This window comes from Chionomys nivalis, chromosome X, assembly GCF_950005125.1.
Source record: "Chionomys nivalis chromosome X, mChiNiv1.1, whole genome shotgun sequence".
NCBI classification, from domain to species: Eukaryota; Metazoa; Chordata; class Mammalia; order Rodentia; family Cricetidae; genus Chionomys; species Chionomys nivalis.
The window spans coordinates 91,771,128-91,785,556 of record NC_080112.1 but is presented as its reverse complement, the minus strand read 5'-3'; the positions used below and the strand labels follow the sequence as shown (position 1 = coordinate 91,785,556).

General features: G+C 39.8%; 1 protein-coding gene across 8 annotated transcripts in view; it reads left to right on the top strand.

The window, feature by feature from the left end:
* Window positions 1-10,505, top strand: part of Pak3 (p21 (RAC1) activated kinase 3) — a 266,630-nt gene extending 256,125 nt beyond the window's left edge. For all 8 annotated transcript variants that reach the window (XM_057759182.1, XM_057759181.1, XM_057759179.1 and 5 more), the window contains 2 exons: window positions 1,280-1,417; window positions 3,996-10,505. In XM_057759182.1, the coding sequence (XP_057615165.1) occupies window positions 1,280-1,417; window positions 3,996-4,085 (228 nt within the window). In that variant the 3' untranslated portion in view covers window positions 4,086-10,505. The remainder of the gene's footprint in view (window positions 1-1,279; window positions 1,418-3,995) is intronic.
* Window positions 10,506-14,429: the final 3,924 nt, after the last annotated feature.

Here is a 14,429-nt window from a genome sequence, read left to right as displayed (position 1 = left end):
TTAAAAGTGGCACATGAGCACTCACGTGCAGATTTATTTTCCCCAGTCAGCTTCAGCTGAGACTTGCCTTTGTTGGTAAACCCTTTCTTGTTGTCATTGTTGTGTTGGCTACAACTGTATTTGTGTCTCATTAGCAAGGCAGAGGGCAGCAATGTCCGTTTTTATGAAGACAGCCCCCAGCTCGTGCACAGGATATGTTCCAAAAATTCCTTTTTGAGTTAATTATTTGGAACCTAGAGTGCATTTCCCCATAGAAACAGCCTTATACATACATAGTGATTAGGCTCCCAGGCTAGTCCACAAAGGCCAGCTTAGTCCATAATGTAACTGAGTGTATGGATTTTTACAAGGGAAATTAGGTAGAAATAATACTGTTGCAAATAAAATAAAAACAATAATTTGAAAAAAAGTAGTTTGAGATTTTTGTTTTCCTTGAAGGACAGCTCTTGATGAACATGACATTTAATCCTAAGAGGACAAAGTACAATAGATGAAGATTGGATGCTGCAGCTTTTAAAATGCATTTTAAGTAATGTTTCTGGGTAGGGAGTTAAAATGATAATAATAATCAGTATTGTGTCCCTTGTAGAAAAAAATTGAAGTTGAAAAATATATTTTAAAAACTAAATCAGCAGTAATTGTAATGCCAAAGATAATACTTTTAACAAATGTCTGTCTTCACTTTTTTCTTAGTATATGCAATTTTATAGGGCATGTTCACTGTACAAAGTGATAACTTTCAGAAGGGCATTTTGATTCATGTGCTAGTATGTACTTGGGTAATTCTGATCCTCATTCATCTATCCTGTCCCCCACTACTCATCCCCTTCCTTTTCCTCAATGGTTCCTCTTCTACTTTCTTGTCATTGGAAATCTAGATTTTACTTATAAAAAGAAGCATAATGTTTGTCTTTCTAGGTTTGGCTTATTTTATCTCCTTTACTTCCATCCATTTTCCTAGGAATGATGTTATTGTTGTCTCTTACATCACCTTCCATAGTATTCAAGCAATAGTATTTAAGGTACATCCAACATGAAGAACTTCTACTACAGTGGCAACTAGTATTGTTAGTGAACCAGGCTCAGAGTTGACTGCTAAACTATAAATCAATACAACCTGTGCTCAGTCCCACCTTTCAACAGAAACCATGTCCACATTATTCTCTAAAATGGATTTTTTGAAAACATATAGAATAAATAAGAAAAAAAAACTAATGTATACCTGTGATTTTACTATGTGTGTGCTGAGTATATTTGAATACTTTTTTTTTCTTTTTAGGCCTTATATCTGATAGCAACTAATGGAACCCCAGAACTCCAGAATCCCGAGAGACTGTCAGCTGTATTCCGTGACTTCTTAAATCGCTGTCTCGAGATGGATGTGGATAGACGAGGATCTGCCAAGGAACTTTTGCAGGTGAAAATAAAATAGGGCAATTACAAATGGAGAGTTGAGTTGCTGTGTTGAGCTTCTCCATGTCAATGTGAGACAGTAAGAGAGCTCTGTTGAGAGACAAGTATTGAGAGTTAGGCTACACATAAGTATAGACATGCATTTATTACGTGGCTGATTGATCATGTTGTCTTGCCTTTTCTCAGAAGAATTTGCATTTTAATCTATAATTCTGTTTTGTTCTTCCTGAAATCTTACTCTGCAAGGAAAAAAAAAAACAACTGTGCCTTTCTGGTATTGCTAGAATTTTTTCCTAAGCTTCATTTGTGCCTCTGAATGGTATATTCAGGTTCTCTTGGCCAGAGGTAATTTTCTACATAACTATGCAATAATTTCCCTAATATTTGCCCCTTTCATGGTTTACTGGGCGAATCCCTTTTGCGTGTGATGCCAAATGACAGACCAGTGGAGAGTACCTCTGTATCCATTTGTCCTTCTCGTGGCTCTCAGGACCAATTTATATGATGATAATCAGGGCCTTTCACCTCCCAAACCCTTTATGTATAAAATCTCATTCAGATCTTTCAAATATGTGTGGGAGTTGTTGTTGTCCTATTTTGCAGATGTGGAAATAAAGGCTCACACAAGTCTTGGAAGGCAAAGGAGCTCTAATTTGAGCCTAGAATTGCCCCGTTTTCCACCATACATGAAATGAAAACTCATGTAGATTTTGAAAAGATGTATTTATTTGACAAAGCAACACATACCCAGGATTGCACAAACAATTTCACTGCTAGGGACCTTTCTTTCAAGATGAATATAAAAAACTGCTTGCTTTCTCTGTGACTTGCATACATAAGGCTAAACAAAAGATGCAATATTGGTGTGCAGAATGCTAACCATAGATTCACGGTGTTCTTGCCTACTTCCTTGCATGGAAAATTCTGTTCCAATTGCTTCTAACATCCTTCGAGAGACAAGGACCCACATCTTGGGGAAAGATTCTTGACCCCTCTGCACAGATACCTTATTTAGAGGTACTGGAAAGGATGCACCATTGCAACACCCCTTTCCTGCTACCTGTGAGCATTTTCCAGATCATCATAGGGTCATAAAATATCAAATCTGTAATGACGCTTTGTTAATCTTCTAATGAGTTCCCACATCATAGATGCAAAACATGAACTTATAAATGCTTCAATTCCACTTCTTTTTAAGCCTGTCACCACATATATATACCTGTGCTGATATATATCAAACCATCTTTCCAAGGATGACAAAGATACAGGATCATTAATGTAACCACACAGATAAACAGAGCATATAGTCAATTATCTTTCATTGTTCTGACTCCAAAGCTCCTGTAACTTATTTCACACAAAAAGACTTTGCTGTAGAACTTTTAATATATCTTTCAAAACGTTGAATTAAAAATGACCAACAAACATTCTAGAGCAGTGGTTCTCAACCTGTGGGCCACAATATGAAGATATTCTGCATACTGAATATTTACACTAGGATTAATAACAGAGGCAAAATTTCAATTATGAAATAGTAATTAAAATAATTTTATGGTGGGGGTGTCCCACAACATGAAGAACTGTATTAAAGGGCTGCAGCACTAGGTAGGTTGAGAACCATTGCCCTAGTGGAAATGTCCAGCAGACAATGAACAGAAGGGCAGGGAAGACATCAGAGAAAGTTATAATGGAATCCTTTATAAAGCTAATGTTGGGTTGACAATGTGACGAAAAAATGAGATCGATAAGAAATGAAGTAGCAAAAGAAGCTAATGAGAGCTGTTTTATAGTGAGTGAGAGGTAGGGAGGTAAAGAATGCAAAGAAGATAATCAGAAGGCCCCTGCCTGGAAAAAACCCACACTAGGGGAAGACCCTCAGTAGTAGAATGTCACAGTCCTGCAAAGAAGCAAATGTTCAAAAGAAGGAAGAGAGATTGGCTTGCATCAACTCTTGTAGATGAGCCAAGAGAAGTGGTGGAGACACAGCTATTGGGTTTGGCAACTAGGGAGCCAAGGGTTTCAGAGTAAAATTGATTTTGATGTTCAGTTGAAGCTATTTTTCAAGCCTGAGAGCAGCTCCAGCACCATTCATCAGCTTTAGAAATGTAGAGAGTCTGGCCATTACTGAGTGAAATTTTCCAAGCTCCATACTGAAGAGTTTCTAGTTGTGCCAAGTAAGTTTCCATAAGATTTCGTGACATCGAAAGACCAAAAAAAAAAAAAAAAAAAAAAAAATCCTGGACAAAAGCTGGCAGGGATTTTAAAAATAAAATAGTGTCCCAGTGAGTGCTCAAAACACATTTCAATGGAAAAAAGAGAGAGATAATTGAAGATGTAGAGCTACCCTCACACAATGGCTCTCAACCTGTGGGTCGTGACCCCTTTTGGGGGTCAGATATGAGATATTTACATTATGATTCATAACAGTAGCAAAATTACAGTTAAGTAGCAACAAAATAATTTTGTAATTTGGGCTCAGCACAACATGTATTAAAGGGCTGCAGAATTAGGAAGGATGGCAGCTACTGCACTAGTGAGAAAGGAGAACTCTAGTAATTCCTCTTTTTTCATTCCTTTTACAGCATCCATTTTTAAAATTAGCCAAGCCTCTCTCCAGCCTCACTCCTCTGATTATCGCTGCAAAGGAAGCAATTAAGAACAGTAGCCGTTAGAACTGCGAGCCTTAGCCCTCACCGTCTCCCTGATGAGTAAGACTGAACTAAGATTCTGCTGCAGGAAACACGGAAGAAAAGACAGTCAAATGGGGTGGGGGTTCTTTAACTTTCAAGTAAATAGAAACTTCTTATAAGCCTTTTTCCTACTCTCTCAGACTATGTAATTTATTTGTAATCCTGAACTGCTGCCCACACAGGGCAGCAATGTTGAAGTGGCCCTTAAGTGGCCACTTCCCACCGTGAAGCAAAAGAGCCAGTAGTGAACTCCCTCATTTTGTGCATTTACTTTGAAGAAAAAGATTTCTCAAAGATGCACACTCCCTCTTCATAGTGTCGTCTTTGTTTTTAAGTTAGACAGTAGTCCCTCTTACATTCGAACCTCTTTCAAAACTCCTTACCCAATGTGATGTTTTTTCACTTGCATTGTCATTAGATGTTCAGAAGAAATAAAAGATGTCAACATTTTTTTTAAAAAAATAAAGAAAAGAAAAAAAAAGCAAAAACAAAACAAAACCAAACAAAAATGAAAAAAAATCGAACAAAGGCTGTGTGAAGCTGTGGACGTCCATGTCCTAATAGAGTCGCAATTTTTTATTATTCTTCTGTAGTGGTGGCTTGGTTTGTGTACCTATTTTTCTGCATTTGTATTGGAAAAGGTTTCCTTTAAGACATTTTCCAAAAGTGGAGAAGAATCTGAGTGTTCGGGATGAGCTTGTAAAAATTGTGTCTAAGCAGAGCTCTACTTGTGAGATCCTGTCACATTTTACCAGGATGCTTCTAGTAGTGGAATTGTTGTGTAAAGCAGTTTGTTGGCCTGTGATAACAGAAAAGTGACACACCCTGAAACTGTGGCAGTACTTCTGGGTGAGTCCAGGTCCGAAACCTAGGATATCCAGATAGGGGAAACCTTACTTACACAAAGATGGAACTTTCTCTGAGAGCCAAAAGGAAAACGCAGAATTCCTTTGACAATAAGTAAACAAAGATAATAGTGAATTTAATCCTCTCTTGTGCTCCTGTAACATAAGCATTGTACAATAAGCACACTGTGAGGAAATAGATCCATTAGTCAACATTCGTCATGATAAAAATTATTCATTTTGACAATGTGTAACACTTAAGAATTTTTTAAAATCAAGAGATTGGAGATACAATATTCATCTCTGTAAGAAACGGGAAGTTGGTGAAAGCTACTTCCCAGTCACCACACCTCGAAATACTTGCTGTTTCCCCTCTGTATCTCCAATCTCTTTGTCGGGATATGGTGTGTTCTATTTAGTTACTTGGGCTTTTGTCCTTTTAAAGCCTGTTCATAAAGATGTTAAAAGCTCACCAAGACAATTATTTTGATCTGTATTTGTATCTCTGAAGAACTATCAGTCCAATGGAATTCCTTTTGTGGCTTGAGGAAAGATCTTAAAGTCTACTTTATTTCATTATATGTATATACACATATATTTATTAAAATTTGTAAGTTGATATTTTTAATCTTCTGGGAGTAGAACAACATCTGGAAGGTGTCTACATAGAAAAGGATATGCTTCTCTTCTGAGTGTATAGTCAATTTCATGAATTCGAGAAATTTTGTTTCACTAGGCCTTTGAAAAGCCAGCAACTTATGCTATACAGCATTTCTTCATTTGTAGAGATAGAGAATCTGAATAGAGTTTATCTACATTCAACAAGAGGGGAAAGAGCTCAATGGCATATGCCTTTCTCCTCTGTGAGGTACATCTGCCCATTTAACCATCCATCCATCCATTCCTTTAAATGAAAGCACTGTCTCTAGAGTTTCTGCTGACCATGTAGTGCATATGTTTATGTTGAGAAGATACCACTGGTGGATTTCCTATTTTCCTACGTTATAAAATTAGGGTGGGGTTTGACCCTCCCCTGAAAATATTTACCATGAAATAAAAGACAAATATGAAAAGAAAATTAAATGATTATATTAATTTCCTGTTTATTTTGCAAAGAGGTATCTGAACCTAAAATATTTAAATGTCACACCTCTCTAGTGAGAGAAAAAGAACCTTAATTTTTACTTTACCTTACTTTAAATTAAGGATTTTTTTTCCCACTTGTAATGCCAGGGAATTCCACAAGATACCTGGGATGCAAATACAGTTCAATTGATGGCTATGCTCTGCTAATAGAGCCCAAACCCTGGTTGGGAAGTCCAAGACATCAATTAACATCCTTTGCATGTTGTAAAGGCCTTTGTTGTTGTTGCTGTTACTGATTATTATTGTTGTTGTTGTTGTTATTTTAAAAACCCTGGAGCAGTGATCCTTCAGATCACTGTCGGCAGAGAAATGGCTGCTCTTTATGCTCTCTGTTTAGCATATTAGCAGGGAGGGGCTAGGTACCTATTTACCATCACTTTGTACAAAGATTTAACAATATGTTCCAGTAGACATTACTTGTACAAAATTATATCTATGTACATGTTCTAATTAGAGCAGTCTCTAAAGTCTCTTCCCTGTGTTGACAAGTTACATATATTTCTAGTAAGTATTAGAGAGGAACTGCTTCTCATGCCAAAATGATGCTGAAGGGTCCATATTTGGGATACTTGAACAACTAGACCTCCAGATGGTTAATAGTTGAGTCCCTTTCCTTTATTTTGTTTTGAGCTCATTTTAATCCAGGTGAGTCTATCCAGTTCTTTAACGTTGCCAGTGTGCCCTGAGACATTTGTGGGCACATTTTTGAATGTTGATTCAAAAGTCCTGAGATAGGAATAGGGCAGTGGGAAAGTCAGGGAAGGGTGAGAAGCACAGTAAAGATTATTTATTTAAGAAAGAATAGAACATTAATATTGTAGCAAGGATCTGGTTCGTTGTCATAATCCCATGAAGATTTGGGGATGACACAATCCCTCTAAATCAGTCACCATTTTGGGAAATGACTTCGTTCTTGATGATCTTGTCTATGTGTCCTTGTAAATATTTGTGCGTCCATACTCCATTTTGGCTACTGGATGGCCAAGTCACATGAAAAGATTTAAATCAAGTATTTATTCTTTAATTGTGTTATTCAGGTTTCTTTCAGGCTTGTGAATTGCACCTACAGTGTTTCAGTTTAACCATCTAATCCTCACGTCTATCTCTCTTGTGAAGCACATTCCATTGCTAAAAAAAAAAAAGAAATATAGATTGCTTCCTGTTTTCTGTATATCTGTTTTTGATATTTTGAGATGTTTGTCAATAATGGATATTTCTCACCTCAAAGATTGTGTAAATATATTAATTTCCTCAATGGGTCATCTATTTCTAATGAGGCTGCCAGTTCTCAGAGAGAGTCTATGAAATCACTTTCAAATAACACAAACAGACATTACACCTATGTAAAAAGAGGTGTGCATATGGATAAAGTCTGGGAACACAGATAATTGAAATTGGTTGTGTTAGGGTGGTGGGATTACGTGAAAACTTTTCTTTCAGAAACTTACTTTCTTTGATATTATTATATTATTAATTTAAAAAATAAACAACAGAAAGAGAACTATAGAAACATAGAAGAGATGCCAGGAGCAAATGCCTTCTGGCCAGAGCCCAGAGCATGCAGGGCACAGATATTTCCTAGTTACAATTATTCTGTAGGCTTTATACTTGCCTAGGTACTGAGGTTGGCACATGCTCAGGTATGGCACATGCTTTCTTATGAGACTATTATCTAAGTCAAAGCTAAGGAGATGTCACTGCTAGAACTCCAAATGTATTCTGCTATAAATCAAGCTTTCTTCAGCTTTGGTATGGCATCCAGGTGTCTATTTTGTTTGCCTTAGATTGAAGAGCTGACAACTTGATTAGCCCCTTTGATAATATTTGTTTCCGGTGACTCCTTTCTCGATTGTCTTAAAAGATTTTCAAAGTCAATTTTTGAAGAACAGAGGATAAAATAGCTAGTTCCCACAATTTTCTTGCATAACAAGACCTAAAGTTCTTTTTTAATGGCCATAGGCAAATCCCATTGGTTTCAATAGAAATTACCATATACAATTAAACCTAACTCCAAGTTTCTTAAGAGAAATAGGATTGCCTGTCAGCATTCAGTTCCAGTCCTGTTAGTTTTGGCTTGAGGTGGTCTCCTTGTTCTCTTGTGCTGCAGAATTATAGCTTGTACTTAGCAATTGTGGTTTTGTCAGAGAAAGAGAGACCAACCATCAAAAGAGAAGAAATTCCTTCTAACTCACCAAAGAAATTTAGGTGAGAACTTTATTAATGTATGTCATACTGTGGTAATCAAAAGCAGGCCCAACCCCCAGAATCTCATAGACTTTTACTTAGTTATTCACAGTATGTCTGGAAGTCGTAACCTTGCTATTCTGGTTGAATCTCATCCTTTTCTGAGCTTATTGCAGTTAATATTCACTTAAACAAATGAAGGGTGTGTGGTATAAACATCTCCCAGTCTTGGAAGAAGAAGCCTGAAATTCAGCATTTGTAAACCGACAGTCTAATGGGGCCTGGGATTTGGAATAACCTTAACACACAATACTGAACATATATTTGCATGTGGATTGGAAAGGGAATAAATAGGACCTTGGAAATAAGGGAAATGTTTCTCTTATGAAAGAGTTTTTTCATAAAAGACATTTTTTACTCTAGTGTTTGGTTGTTTAGCTTTTAGTTTTATCATTGCTTTTCTGCTTCACACTCCTTTAGTGATCAAATATATTGAACCCAACTTCTCATGCCTGGGAATGTCTGTTTATCATTAAACAGTATCTAACTGAATCTGCAAATGTGGGAATCGAGATGTCATCATGTGCACACCTCTGACTAGAAATACACTATCAACTTGTAGCATGTACTGCCACTTAATATCATTGAACTTGAAAGGTGAACTTACAGAGTCTAACGAGTGCCATCAGCGTCTCCACGGAAAGCTGCCATCGGGTGAATGCTGTCCTGTAATACCAACAGCATGGCTAGGAATGTGGTCACCTGATTCAGAACCAAGGAAAGGATTGACAGCAATGCTAGAAAATGAGTTAGATGTAGTAGAAGGAGCCCTGCTCAGGAAAGAGACATAGATGTTGACATGGGCGTTCTGCCTAACTTGCTCTGTGACCTCGAGCAAATCACATAGCTTTCTATTTACTCATCTATAAAATAAAGGTGTTGAATTAACTGCTCTTCAAGGTCTTTCCAAAAGCTCTGACATTGTGTGGGGTAATAGTTTGCCTTGCAAATTTAGCCTGCCAAGGCGATGGCAAATATCACAAGCTTAAGCCTGGATCTCTTATGTTGCAGTTACATAGAACTATGTGAGATGGAAAAACTCAAGTAAATGAAGTTAACAGCACCAGAGAATGCTGATCAAACTCATGGAAACCTTCCAACTTCTTCACAATAGTTTTGTTTTTATTTTATTGTGTTTTTTTCCACTGGATGTTCCCAGTTTTCATTTTCTATACACTGTATGTAAAGTCTGGTTTCCATTAAACTGTGGCTAGAATTTGCTACTAGAACAGAAATTCACTGTCACATTTCATAGAATAAAACTGTACTTGGGCCTCTCTTTTCCTATGAAAGAGTGATGGGCCTGAGAGCATTGAAGTAGAAATGGCACAGGATGGCAGAACCCAAGCATTTTAATGGCTAAGACCACAGACTGGACCTATGTACTTACAAGTTGCAAAAGTAGCAACAAAAAGGCAATTGTGTGCTTTTAGCTAACAAATTAACTATTGGGATTAAATAAAACATTTCTCCTGAAAACGCCCACAGAAATTGTCTAGTTGTATGAGCATGCTATTGAGAAGAAGATAAACTAGAAGTTAGTTTGGTGGATGATCCCTACTGTCTGCCTACAGCAGAGTGCCAACCAGCCCTGGGTGTGAAATTCAAGTTCAATGTGTGTGCTTGTGTGTGGTGTGCTTTTTGGACCCGCATATACTATCTTCATTAGTGATGGTAATATCTTTCACCATTAATGGCTTGAGTTTATAAATCTCAGTACTTCTGCAGTAGGAGCCAGATCACATGGATACTGATGTCTACTGGGTTTGAACTCATAACATCCAAATAAAATAAATTGAGGAGAATCTTCATTTTCACTGTTTATCGGAGTTGTATCTCATTTGGCTGTGCATTAATTTTGTCAAAATGTGTTATTTGTAAGCCCATGTGTAGTGAAATTCTTCTGTAATTTTGGATTAGCGGTATTTATGGTCTTACGTTTGTTTGATTTTGAAATTATTTCTTTTGTAGACTTGCTGATGGTATGACTCCATCTGTCTGCCCTCAGCAACAGATCTCTTTGAGGATTTTAATTTTTAATATTTTATTTTAAATTGTGGTTGAAGCAATAGAAATTTGAAATATGGATTGTGCATGACTGTGTCTTGAGTGTAAAAATATTGCAGTTTGAAACTTGGACCTAAAGTATTGCAAATAAAATGACAAACATCAATGATCTGTTGCTTCTGTCCTCTGCTGCTCTCCCACCCTGCCCTTGCTTTACTTCTTTTATGTTGGGAAGGTATTACTCTTTTCAGACATAGAATGGCAAGATGGCTGGCATTTTACCAATGCAACAGATGATGCCCCCACAGAACTTTCCACTGAATTACTCAGATTCTCTCTGTGGCCCTTACATGGACTAGCTCAGAGAAATGAATGTGCACATTCAATACAGGCCAAAACCTTGGCAGATCCCAAAGATAGATGAGGGAAAAATCACCATGAGAGTTTACATGTAGCAAACACTTGAATTTTGATTATTTTTCTGCTTGGAAATTTCTGAGCATACAATGTCATGGCCATGCTGTTCTGATTTGTCTTATTTATCCTTTTCAAAGATTCATTTTTATTCGTGTGTTTATGTGTCTACATTATGTGCAGATGTGTGTGGGTGCCTATGAGGGTTAGATAAGGGCACAGGATCTCCTGGAAGCAGAGTTCCAGGCAATTGTGAGATTCCTGATGTAGGTGCTGAGAACTGAACTCTAGTCCTCTGCAAGAGTAGAAAGCACTCTGATCTGCAGAGCCACCTCTCTGGCTCCTTCTCAATCTTATATCAGTATCTTCCATTTAGTTCTGATCCATAAGTACTGGGTGTGTGTTTATCTACTAAGGATTGTGCAAAGGAGATTGGTTCTCAAATCCTCAGCAGCCATCAGCTGGCAACAGCTGTTCCAATATGAAGGGGGCCTTGGGGCACCTTCCTGATCCATGATGAAATTTTGACTGGCTGGATTTCATTCAGGTCTCCTTCAGATAACCATATAGTCTGTGCAGTGATGTGCAACAGCCGTGTCTCCCAGAACTCAGCACTTCACAGCTCTACTCTCCATCTGCTAGTTCCTCCATTCTTTCAGCCTCTACTTCTGTGAAGTTCAATGGGCCTTGGGTGGAGGGAGGTTAATATAAATAACCTATCAACAGCTGGGAACTCATAGTTACCTATGCTCAGCAGCTTAACCAGTCTTGTGTCTTTTTGTTAACCACTACCCTCTGCAAAAAGAAGTTTCTCTGACCGCAGTTGAGAAGATCACAGATCTATGGCTATAAACACAAATGGTTAGAACTGCAGGCTAACAGCATGACCATTTGACAAAAAAGTAACAGTAGGTTCCTTCAAGAGTCTATGATCGCCTTAGTCAGGATCTTTTGACCAGATTTACAGTTCAAGGCATGATATCCTTCCAGTGGAGAGACCTCATACCCAATCAGAAAGCAGTCTGTGAACCCCAACACCTACATATGACTATTGCATCAGTGGGGCCACTTTGCCAGCAGGTCAGTATTGTAGATGCAATGTCCACCACTGAGGAAAAACACTGATGCCTTTGTTTCTCAAGAGCCTGCACTCAGAAAGCAGACTTTCTAACACTGTGCAAGCTAGCCAACTTGAAAAGAATTTCTTGTCAAGTTTGAGGTTAATCTCTCTATCCCTTGCATCCAAAGTGTTATCTTCAGCAAAAGGGTCTTACCATCTACATATGGTGTACAACCAACAATGGCAGTATCCTGTGCTTTTTGGGTGTCCTGGGTCTTTCAGACCAATAACTAATAAAAAGGCAGCCTGTATCTGTCACACAAAATTTTCCTCTAATAATCCACATATTCTTGGAGCAACATTACCCACAATGTAGAGTACTACTGTTCAACTATACACACACACACACACACACATGAAAAATCACTATATATAGTTTATATATTATATATGTATATATGCAGATATGTGTATATGTATAATTTGTTTACAAACTAGTGGATTTCTATAAGGCTTCAAGTGTTCTTGGCTAACCCACCCCCTACATTCCCTTCTCCCTAACTCCCCTATTCCCACTTAAATTTTTAACTGTGAGTATAACTTCCCTCTCCTTTAATATCACTTGTGCTCTACTATCCCTTTTCGTTAAAATTTTTCTTGGGTTGGAATTCAGATTAAAAAAAAAAACACTTTAATATTCCATCTCACTTAAGGAAGTATGGCTCAAATCATGAATCTAACTGACAAATTCTGGCCTAGATGTGGAGAAAGTAGAAGTCTTTATACACTCTTGGTAAAAATATAAAGTAGTGAAGATACTGGGAAAGTCGTCTTGGAGGTTTCTTGAAAGCTAGAAACAGAACTCCCACATGGCCCATCTGTATTGTTTTTAGCAAATGATCAAAGGACTATATAACACCATAGAAATACTTGCACATCAATGGTTCATTCACAAAAGCTAGGAAACAGAAACAGCAAAGATGACCAACAACTGATGAATGCTTAAGGAAAACGTGGTACGTATTCACTGTGGAATATGACTTAACAGTAAACAAAAAATGAGATTATAAAATTTGTAGGTAAAGGAATAGAACTATAAAAATATACTGAGTGGAGTTTCCTGCCCAACCCAGAGCAGTGAGAGCCTGACTAGAGGGCAGGCCTCAAGGTCCCCACCAGGGAACGCGGGCCCCTGCCGCTGGGGCTTCAGTGTCCGCTGTGCTCTCCTGGACCAGCTCTGCCTGCCCCCCATTTCCCTTGGCCCCTGGCTCATCGGGGCTACCAGGAGTCCCTCCGTAGGTGCTGAGAAGTCCCATCTGGATGGGTGAGTGTGTGCTATCCTGGGGCGGACTGTCCCGGTAGAGAGCACAAACGCCCCTCCCCCAGCTCCTGCTGCAGGGCTTTCTTCCCTACACTCACGCCCCCACCCCCACCCCCAAGCCTGCCTTGTCTGCAAGGTCCTTTGCTGTGGACAGTTTCCTGCCCAACCCAGAGCAGTGAGAGCCTGACTAGAGGGCAGGCCTCAAGGTCCCCGCCAGGGAACGCAGGCTCCTGCTGCTGGGGCTGCAGTGTCCGCTGTGCTCTCCTGGACCGGCTCTGCCTGCCCCCCATTTCCCTTGGCCCCTGGCTCATCGGGGCTACCAGGAGTCCCTCTGTAGGTGCTGAGAAGTCCCATCTGGAAGGGTGAGTGTGTGCTATCCTGGGGTGGACTGTCCCGGTAGAGAGCACAAACGCCCCTCCCCCAGCACCTGCTGCAGGGCTTTCTTTCCTACACACGCGCCCCCACCCCCACCCCCAAGCCGGCCTTGTCTGCAAGGTCCTTTGCTGTAGAACAGTTTCCTGCCCTTTCACTAAGGCTACCAACCCAGAGCAGTGAGTGCCTGACTTGAGGGCAGGCCTCAAGGTCCCCGCCAGGGAACGCGGGCCCCTGCCGCTGGGGCTGCAGTGTCCGCTGTGCTCTCCTGGACCGGCTCTGCCTGCCCCCCATTTCCCTTGGCCCCCGGTTCATCGGGGCTACCAGGAGTCCCTGTGCAGGTGCTGAGAAGTTCCATCTGGACTGGTGAGTGTGTACTATCCTGGGGCGGACTGTCCCAGTAGAGAGCACAAACCCCCCTACACTAAGGCTACCCAACCAGAGCAGTGAGTGCCTGCCTAGTGGGCAGGCCTCAGTAACCCCCCCGAAAGGGAGCGCAGGCACCTCCAGCTTGTACTGCAGTGTCACCTGTGTTCTACTTGACCCCGCCCTACACCTTGCATTCGGCCTTCTTTCCGCGGTTCATTGGAATACCAGGCATCCCTGTTTTGGTGTTGAGGAGTTCATCTGGTAGGGAACGGTTCCTGCCCCTACACTGAGGAGATACACCCAGAGAGTTAGTCACAGCAAAGACTGATCCAAGACACCAGGCCTCTCCTGGCTCCATTTGAAGGAAAAGATGGGCAGGCGCCAATGCAAGAATTCCCCCAACAACTTGAAAAGCAACGTGACATCACCAGAATCCAGGAATCCCGAAATGAGAAGTGTACACGCTAATCCAGAAGAATTAGAAGAATTCGACTCAAAAGTGAATTATATGAAAATAATAGAGGACCTTAAACAAGAGGTGAAAAACT